General features: G+C 45.9%; 1 protein-coding gene across 5 annotated transcripts in view; it reads left to right on the forward strand.

Annotated features, from left to right (window-relative positions):
• The window catches only part of THRB (thyroid hormone receptor beta), a 207,650-nt gene extending 198,094 nt beyond the window's left edge, over positions 1 to 9,556 (forward strand). For all 5 annotated transcript variants that reach the window (XM_064167290.1, XM_064167289.1, XM_064167288.1 and 2 more), the window contains 2 exons: positions 1,492 to 1,750; positions 3,947 to 9,556. In XM_064167290.1, the coding sequence (XP_064023360.1) occupies positions 1,492 to 1,750; positions 3,947 to 4,188 (501 nt within the window). In that variant the 3' untranslated portion in view covers positions 4,189 to 9,556. The remainder of the gene's footprint in view (positions 1 to 1,491; positions 1,751 to 3,946) is intronic.
• Positions 9,557 to 9,885: the final 329 nt, after the last annotated feature.

Consider the following 9,885-nt stretch of genomic DNA (forward strand, 5'->3'; position numbering starts at 1 on the left):
TTCTTTTGGACACATATGCAAAGCTGGAAAAGCACTGTGAGTGCCCAGCTTAGTTTGCACTGGCCCATGCCTCAAAGCAAGAATCTAATTCTGGAGTAATCAAAGTGAAAGAAAACCTTGATTCATTTCTCAGCATTTCTGATACTGTTTCCTTCTTGCGTTTCTTTCTGCTTAGAAGATGAAGACTGAGGATCATTTATTCAGTTTGACGTGAGTGTGAGTTGTAAGTGTCACAGGCAACAGTGATTCTGTGTTGGGTGAAGCTGTGTAAGTGCCCTTCTAAGATAGGTCAGCTCAGTTCCATGGTGATACATTACATGTGCTGATTACCAGTATGTCCTGCTTAGGTGAGCCACTGAGGGTCCTGCCTTTTGCTTTTTCTCTCTGCAGAGAGAGAGGGGAAGGTGACATGTGGCATGATCAGTCACACTCATTGGCCTCTCCTGGAATATGCTCTGGGAGAAATGCTAGTGATGAGCATAAGTAACATTGAAACCTGCATAGTTTGGGGCAGAAGTGTTTGAGCCTGCTGTCTTTCATGGCTGGTGCTACCGGTGCTACTGGCAGATAAGACCTGATGCCTGGCATCTGTGAAACAGGTGTGCCACATGTGCTTTGCAGTTGGGAGAGCAAGTGAAGGGCAGGCACAGCCAGCTCACCACTACCATAAAGAAGGTTGAAGTAGGAAGAAGATTTCTCACTGGTTTAATGGCTCACTAATGAAATAGCTTAAGCATCACAATGTATCTTCCCTACTTTTATCAGGCTTTTGCTTTTCCCTTCTCTGTTATCTTTTTTATTCTTAATTTCTTTTGCTCTCCCTTCCTTTCATGTCACTTTTTTCCTGTGCAGTTGCCTATTCTGATACCTATTTTGCTTTGCCATGCCTTTGCCTTTGTTTCTGTTTGTCTCAGCAGCAAAACAGTGATGTTGTTGAGTAAGGGACTGCTACTGTGCTCATGCTGCTGCTGAGCTCAGTGCAACCTGCAGGGAAAAAAGCCTTGTACAGGATCAGTCATTTTTGTTGTGTATCAAACACTTCACACCTGAAGCTGGCATTGCTGAAAAACAATTCAGCTGACTATGCCTAGCTTTGTGATTGAAACTCTTCTTTAACAGGGAGCTGCTTTCCACTTGCATTAGGTGACTGGCATCCCTTCTGCACTGTGTTGCACCAAATCAAAGTGCTTGCTTTGCAAGTGCACAGTTGCCATGTAAACCTAGAGTTGCTGGGGTGTTTTTTCATTTTCAGTTGCAAATCAGGTGAATAAGGTAAGCTAATATGAACCAGAAATGCATAGACTTTGCCTCCTTTCATGCCAAGTAGAAATTAGTTGGTTTTCCTTATACATGGCCTTGGCTGTTCATTTAGTGACAGTCTCCAAACGGTCTCGGTGCCTGCAATTCTGTAGAGCCTTGTTCCAGAAGACACTCTGCTGCTGTGCTGTCACCCTGGTTGTCCTGTTTCTGAGCCATTTATGACTTTTGCAGCTGCCATGTGAAGACCAGATCATCCTTCTGAAAGGCTGCTGCATGGAGATAATGTCCCTCCGAGCAGCGGTTCGCTATGATCCCGAGAGCGAGACTTTGACGCTGAATGGGGAGATGGCGGTGACAAGGGGCCAGCTGAAGAACGGGGGTCTCGGCGTGGTGTCCGATGCCATTTTTGACTTGGGCATGTCTCTATCTTCATTTAACCTGGATGACACCGAGGTTGCCCTTCTCCAGGCTGTCCTGCTCATGTCGTCAGGTGAGAACAGAAATATGATGGGACCCCAACCGGTTTGAAACTATCTAGTGTGTCACAAGCCTCGTTTTGAAAGGAACAGGATGTGTTAGACCTTGTAGTGCTGACTAATGTGGGAGAAATCCCCTCTCAAAATCCTAATGCAGTTTAGATTTAGTTTGGGGCACTTGGGGAAAAAACTGCAGATTGTCCAGAGAGACAGCCATAAAAATGGCTTTGCTAACACACTGACAGTGCAGTACTGAGAGAGGAAGCAGAGATGGTCATTAGAAAGAAATCAGATCTGGTTCTGAGCCAGCTAGCTTTGAAAGACAAACTAATAACTTAGCAACAGTTGCCCGTACAACCAAGTTCCCTCTTCCCCTAGGTAATGTCATGCACTGAGCAGGAGGGCACAGTTTCCATCGGTCTCACGTGCTTAGTTTCACCTGCTAAAGTTGTTTGTTGTTTTCCTGCTGACCAACACCACTGCTTGCTAGGGGGCTTTCCAGAGCTGTGCTGTTTCCCTCTGCTGGGACCATTTGGAGCTGCCCTGTTAGTGGCATGGTACAGCAGCAGCACATACCATTTCATGTGACTTCCAAAGTCTCTAACCTCAAATAGAGTATGTTTCCAAATACGCTTCCACTGATTTGCCAGGCCAAGGAGGAAATGCCATTCTTGGGCAGCAGCAGATTTGGCCAGACTTTGTTTTAAGACCCCTTTGAAGATTGAGCACTGAATAAGAATACACAGACAGTGATTTACAGGCATTAACTGCATCTGAGACTGAAAGGTTTCCACATTAATTGCAGCACAGCATTCGACCTCCCCGTTTTGATTTCTTTTGAGTTGCCTACACAGTGATATGTGAATAAATGTTTCAGAAAGCAGTGCAGGTGACCTCCTTTCCCAGAAATGTCTCCTGAAGGGTGACTTGTGAAGGGATCTTTCTATCACCCATCTGGGTGCCAGTTGAGACGGTCAGCCGGAATTATTTGCCTTCATTGTTCCTGGGTGCTCCATAGCAATTCTCACCTGTGGTTCAAAGCAGTCATCAGACTCTAGAGATAGAGGGAAGAACTGTAATTTACATACCTGGCAAGGACATTTTCTTGGTTCTTTGGTAGTTGTTTTTACAGACAGATACAGATACAAGCCTTAGCTGTATCCTTGCTCTAGTCACTGTAAGGGAACATTTCCCAAGCAGCTCTATTCTAAATGGGCAAAGCAGACAAAGATGAAGAAAGGAAGGATTATCCCCTTGTTTTAACTGGGAGAGCACTGATAAGTGCTCTATGAGCGTGTGAGGATCTGCTGGAGGGTAGGAGAGCCCTGCAAGGGGACCTTGACAGGCTGGATGGGTGAGCAGAGACCAATGGGATGAGACTGAACTAGGCCAAGTGCAGGGTTCTGCACTTCGGCCAAAACAACCCCAAGCAGCACTACAGACTGGGGACAGAGTGGCTGAGGGAGCTGGGGCTGCTGGGAGAGAGTAGACTGAAGATGAGGCAGCAGTGCCCAGGTGGGCAGCAGAGCCAATGGCACCCTGGGCTGGCTCAGGAGCAGTGTGGCCAGCAGGACAAGGGAGGTTCTTCTGCCCCTGTGCTCAGCAGTACTCACGCCACCCCTTGAGTGCTGTGTCCAGAGAAGGGCAGCAAGGCTGGTGAGGGGCCTGGCACAGAGCCCTGTGAGGAGAGGCTGAGGGAGCTGGGGGTGTGCAGCCTGCAGAAGAGGAGGCTCAGGGCAGAGCTTATTGCTGTCTACAAGTACCAGAAGGGAGGCTGTAGCCAGCTGGGGTTGGGCTCTTCTGCCAGGCAAGCAGCAACAGAACAAGGGGACACAATCTCAAGCTGTGCCAGGGCAGGTCTAGGCTGGATGTTAGAAGTTGTTGTCAGAGAGAGTGATTGGCATTGGAATGGGCTGCCCAGGGAGGTGGTGGAGTCTCTGTGCCTGGAGGTGTTGCAGCCAAGCCTGGCTGAGGCACTTAGTGCCATGGTCTGGTTGATTGGCCAGGGCTGGGTGCTAGGTTGGGCTGAATGATCTTGGAGGTCTCTTCCAACCTGGTTGATTCTGTGATTCTAAGTGAGATGTCGAGGGTGAAAGAAGTTGTTAGTGCCAAAGGCAGATATTCTCAGTCTCCCTTCTTTCTTTGCTGATTTCTTAGCAGAGTTTCTTTCAGTAAATGGTACCAGTAATTCTGCTTCTCTTTGCCTGCAGACCGCCCGGGCCTTGTTTGCATCGAGAGGATAGAAAAGTGCCAGGAGGGTTTCCTGCTGGCCTTTGAACACTACATTAATTACAGAAAACACCACGTTGCACACTTTTGGCCAAAACTGCTGATGAAAGTGACAGACCTGCGAATGATTGGAGCCTGCCACGCCAGCCGCTTCCTGCACATGAAGGTGGAGTGCCCCACGGAACTCTTCCCTCCGCTCTTCTTGGAAGTGTTTGAGGATTAGAGAGACTGGAGCCGCTCTCCGCACCCCCGTGGCGCTGCTGGCTGTCTCTTGGTCCCCTTGCCCAGCGCCTCTCACCAGCTCTTCTTGTTCCCTGAGGGGCGGTGGGGCTTTTGGTTGGGTTCTCCCCGGGCGCCGCTGGGGGCAGTTGCATACTCGTGGATGAAAGCATCTCTTCAATGCGGGTACTTGTGGTTATTGCCGTTCGTTACTCAGTTCTTCAATGTGAATGCTTTGACAGCTTAACAGTGCGAATACAGACAGACCAGCCTCATTCACCAGCACTTGCATGGTCACCAGCTCACACTCATAACTGCTTGGAAAGTACGGGGCAGAAATGAATAGTGGCAGGAAACGTATTTGCCTCCAAGTTAAACCAGCTATTGTTATTTGATCCTGGCAACTCTTGTCCAGTATTACCTCATTTTTCAGGGCACAAGTGACCAGTTAATGAGAAGAAATTCCTAATCTTCATGATTGCTTCTTTTGTAACAGTCACCATTATGGTCTAGGATCTTCATCATCATCATCCCATCATTTTCTGAGCGCTCCAGCAGCTACAGATTAACTGTGCCCCATAAATCATGTACTTAGTGCAGAGTGTTAGAAGGGACAGACTCTTTTTTTTCCATGTGTATAAGAAAGTAAAATCCTTCAGTTCTTACTGCATTTGAACTCCAGGTAACTTCACTGTGGAGTAAGGAGAGGAATTTGGTCCTCTGAGGTGCTCTGCCTGAGAGTGGAGAGGTCTCCTGTCTCTGAGGTGTGTGGAGAGTTTGCCCCTCTGAGAGAAGAGGCTCTCTGGCAAGTCAGCAAGTTATTCAGGGATATAAATGCTCACAGAATGAAGACAAGGAGAACACAATATACTGGGTGACTTTTGGGTGGGACAGAACCAACTGGGTTATTAACAGCACTCAAGACTGTACAGCAGCTTTATCCCAGTACTACAAATAGTGTTGCTTGGCAGTGACATTTTGGGTTTTATATATATATATATAAAGTTTATATGCACGTATATATATAATTTTATATATATATAATTACAGATCTTCAGCAGATGTCTTAAACATATGTCCATGTTTTTGTCTCCTCTTCCCCTCTCGTGTGCATGTGTGTGTTTCTGTGTGTTGATCAGCCAGGTTGTCCCTCCTTGGTGTCAGTATGTGTCTCGTTGGACTAGGTCCTCTCTTGATTGACTGCATTTATTTCCACTGGCTGCACTAGCAGAAGCCAAGCTGAGCAGTGACAGGGTGGCCTGCTGCTGAGATCAGCGCTCACAGTCCGCCATGGTTGGAGGCCAGTGATGAGGGTGTGTAGGTAGAGGTTCCTCTCTGGGGTGTCATTCCTGGGTTTGACAACCTTGATCCTCTGGATTTGTACAACATATCACAAACATTCTTCTGTTCTTCCTGGGAACCAGAGACGTGGTTCACACCTTTTGCTTTCTTTCCTGTTGTGTATTCATTTGTACCAGCTTCTTCCTCTGCTACTGGCAAGTCAGTGGGCATTGCTAGGGTGGATGTGTTGGCTTTCAAAGCTCATGGCCTGTATCTAAACCCATATGCTATGTGTTTATCCCCTCATGAAAGCATGGTACTCAGGAAATCCTGTCTTGTAGGTGGAACACAGTGTCTGTGTGTCAGGGGTTACATTTCCACTGCTCTTTCTCTACATCATTGATAAACATTGGAGTGCTGTGGGCTATGTTTTCAGGGACATGAAATCTTGTTCTGATACCACGTGCACCTGTGATGACTTAGGAGCACTGATGTTATCACTTGGCAGTTTCTACCCATGATTTTGTGAGAACATTAAAACACAAAGGGGGATTCAGTGCTGTTTTGCAGGTAGCAAGGAAGACAGGCCATTGGGAATTTGTATTTCAATGTCTGCTGAAGTTGAAGGACATTTATGGTGGCCTGTGTTTGCTCCAGCTCAAAGCAAAAGTGTTAACATCAGTCTCTATCCAAATTCCTTGAGGAGCACTATGTCTTGGGGACAAGCAGTTGGAAACTTTCTTTTCAAAAGAGGCCAGACAGCATGGTGAGCCCAGATGTACTCGTGTAGAATCTCAGGGGAGCAGCGTCCACAGCCAGTGAAGAGTGGTAGATATCTGATGCCCAATGCCTTGCTTGCATCTATACCCAGAATGGCTTGCAAAGGCAAGAGAGATGTGCATGTCTTTTGGAGTCTTGTTCTGACACAGATATGAGTATGGAATCCTGAAGCCAGCGCACGTGTCTCATCTGTTAGCTAACTGTAAGCTTGAGTTAACATACAAGCTTTTGATTGTGCTGCACCAGCGAGACCCTGGAGTAAAAATGCTACATTTCTTCTAGTAGTATTCACAGTGATCTTGCTGCAAGGTCCATAATGCTTCATGTGTTTGTCAGATCTTCAGCTCTTGGAGCTGTGCTGATGCTTGAGAGGTTTGGTCTGTCGTTGGGTCAGCAATTCCTACCCTTTGAGCTACAAAGAAAATCAATAGCCTCAATGTTCCTTATTTAGGTGGAAGACATTACCTGACAGTGACCTAACTTGTAACTATTAGGGCCCTCATAACTGGCTTTTGAACCCTTGAGATTGCCAGGACTGCATTAATGAAAATCAGTAACACTCAGAGGTTAGGAAAAACAACCATGAGAGTTGCTGGATTGACCTGGGGAAGCAGCAGGAGGTGAAAGACCTTGAAGCGCCCCAGCCAGGCCTGCAGTTTGAGGCAGCACTGAGAATGAGCACTTTGCATACTGGCCGTGGCAAAAATTCACACAAGAACTTGCCCTCCAAGGTCTGCTGTGGTGAGGTACAAAGGTTTAAAAGGTTTAAACCAGCAGCCTGCATAAGTGGGTGTCTGAATTCAAGCCCATGAGCTGCATTTAGGCATCCAGGCTCGTGGGGCCTCACTTCCCGAGATGCTGATGCAGTCTGGAGCTGTGCTTAATCAGGGTTCAGAATATCAGGCCTCCTTCCTTAAGTGATTGCAGATGGACCAAAGTGCCTGAGATTAGGCAACCAACTTCTGCCAGGTCTGGCAGTGCTGTGAGCAGAAAGGACATGTGTCAGCATTCTTTTCTGGCTGGTCAGATGGAGCAGAAGTGTGGTACAGATTAACAGGAGGTGTTACTAGTGTTCCTCAGTTGAACACTGAGGCCAAGCTCTTAGACAGGTTTGACGTATTGACATCTAATGGCCTCTGATCTCCTAACAGTCTTACTTTGTGTGACTCCCTCAGTACAACATGAGAGCAAAACTAAATCACATGAGGATGCTGTTGCAGACTCTTGCCAGTGGATACTGACATCCTGCTAAGACTTACTTTTTTTTACATACTTATTGTCTCAAGCTATTGTAAGGTTGAGCCACTGGATTTACCATCTGAGTGGCAGACATCAGTACTGCAGTCAGCTGCCTTTGTAGTTAATTAACTGGCATCGGGAGTGAGGAACAGATGGGTTGCCCAGGTTGAGGCCCTATGCCTGGAGGTGTTTAAGGCCAGGCTGGAAGAGGCTCTGGCCAGCCTGATCTAGGGTAGGGTGTCCCTGCCTATGGCAGGAGGGTTGGAACTGGATGATCCTTGTGGTCCCTTCCAACCCTGATTGACTCTGTGATTCTGTGCTGGTGCCACATTACTCTCACGGTTGCTTTGTGATCTACATGTGGGTCTTACACGGAAGATTGTTGCTGTCAAACCTGCTCGTTGCCATGCCTGGCTTTGCCCTGTGTAACACGTGCATTCAGAGATCGCTTCCTGTGTAATCGCAGCTCAGCTGTGCTGTTCATAACGACACAGACAGTGTGTGGTAATGGTTTTGTTTACATTCTGCCAAAACATAGGTGTTAGAGTTAGACCTGCAAGGTCCAAACTCGTCTTTGATCAGACTGCTTGCTTCTGCAGAGGCATGCATCAAAAAGAGAGGAAAAACCTGTCCAGAAAGACCATTTATCTCCTGCGTCTGCCAGACAGGGCTGCGGATCACGAGTGGAGCATGTCATCGCTAGTGATGTATTTCTGTGCTATGGAACTCTAATCTGTATGTGTCATATTGACTTCTTGCTGCATGAATCACAGATTATAAACATCAGTCTTACGGTTTTGAGACGTAGCCAGCATTCCTAAGGCTAAACCTTTTTCACTGACAAAATCAAAATCCACAACCAAGGAACATTCTCCTCTCACTGCGAGAGCGATGGAAAGCGTTGGACGTTTACCTTTTCCCGAGGGAAGAGGTGACAGGACTTCTTCGTGTGACTTCTTACCCTGATGCTCTGGGAACGATTGCCAGATGATATTTCCTTTTGATAAAAGAAAGTGATCCATATTTAAATTTTATAGAGAGAGTTTTATTCTAGCGCGATAGAGATTTATTTTCCACTGAAAAACTCAAACCAGTCTGAGCACATTTTTTTTACTATGGTCTATATTTTTGCTTTAAAAAAAAAAAAAAAAAAAAAAAAAAAAAAAACAAAGCCACAAAAAAAAAAAAAAAAAAGGTTTGGCCTTACCACAAAGTTCTACTGTGTTGTATAGATGTTAGCAAACGCAGAGTAGGCATTACTTGTGTGTATCCACATTGACTGACGTCGCCTTCGGAAAGCAATATTGTGCAGGTAATAAGTTGTCTGTGACTGTCCATTGCACAGTTTACCTTCTCTAAAAGTTAACCTTATTTATGCACAAGACAATCAAACGTAACTCTACATCAGCACCCAGGTGTGGGTTAAAGTTATGTCAATTACTGAGCACAATGTAAAAAAAAAACCAGATGAAGAGACACTTTATTTAATGACACATTTAACCTTGGTAAAGATAGCATCAGGGCATGAACTAGCTGGCGTACTGCCATTTCGTTCTCTCCTCTCTTGCTTCAGTAGTGCTCTTCCATTTTAGTTTGCTCATAGAGACACCAAATTAGCCATTTGTCAGTTTGGGGAAGAGCAGGGCGGTCTGGGTGTCTGGTTTGTGGTTGGGAGGAGTCGTTACTTTGTCAGCTCTGCGGGGGTTTGCCGATCTGGTTTATTTCTTTGTATCAGTGTCATGCCCTGAGGATAAGGCAAATATCACACACCACGCAGGAAAAAAAAGCAAAGTAGCTTGGATGACGTCGGGTTTATTTTTGGCAAACAGCGTTAAGAGTTATGCTAGATTGGTAATATTTTTTCAGCCTAAAGTACATTACAAATGAAACAAATCTGTGATCACATCTGTTTTAAACTATCTGAAGAGAAAGTTTGTATATTTGGGGGAAGAAAATAATTTTTACATAGCTTTTGTATGCAGATATTAAAAATGTAATTCTGACTCTAGTAGGCAATAGATGACTGTGTCAGCTTCAGTTCTGAAAACAAGAAAAAAGCTTCTACCCAAAAAGTGCTTCTGGTGTCTCCTTCTCTCTCTTGCAGGCTTCTCCGTCGATTTTGCCACAAACCTCCCAGCCACTAGAATGGGAAAAGTAGAACCCTGAGCAGTCATCTTGCCAGCTCCAACCTGGGCACATTTTTACCCTCCTTCATGCCTTTCGTCACCTACCTCATATCTTGTCTCTTCCTCTCCCTTAGGCACCCAGCAAAAGGTTTTCATTTCCCCACTGTTCATATCAGCCAAATTTATTTCACTAGACTGTTCTGACTCCTATTTTATATCTCAATCACATTTCTTCTTCTTCGATTCCTGCTCCATTCCCAGTGTAGATGAGGGTG

The sequence above is a fragment of the Pogoniulus pusillus genome, chromosome 28, assembly GCF_015220805.1.
Source record: "Pogoniulus pusillus isolate bPogPus1 chromosome 28, bPogPus1.pri, whole genome shotgun sequence".
Classification (NCBI taxonomy): domain Eukaryota; kingdom Metazoa; phylum Chordata; class Aves; order Piciformes; family Lybiidae; genus Pogoniulus; species Pogoniulus pusillus.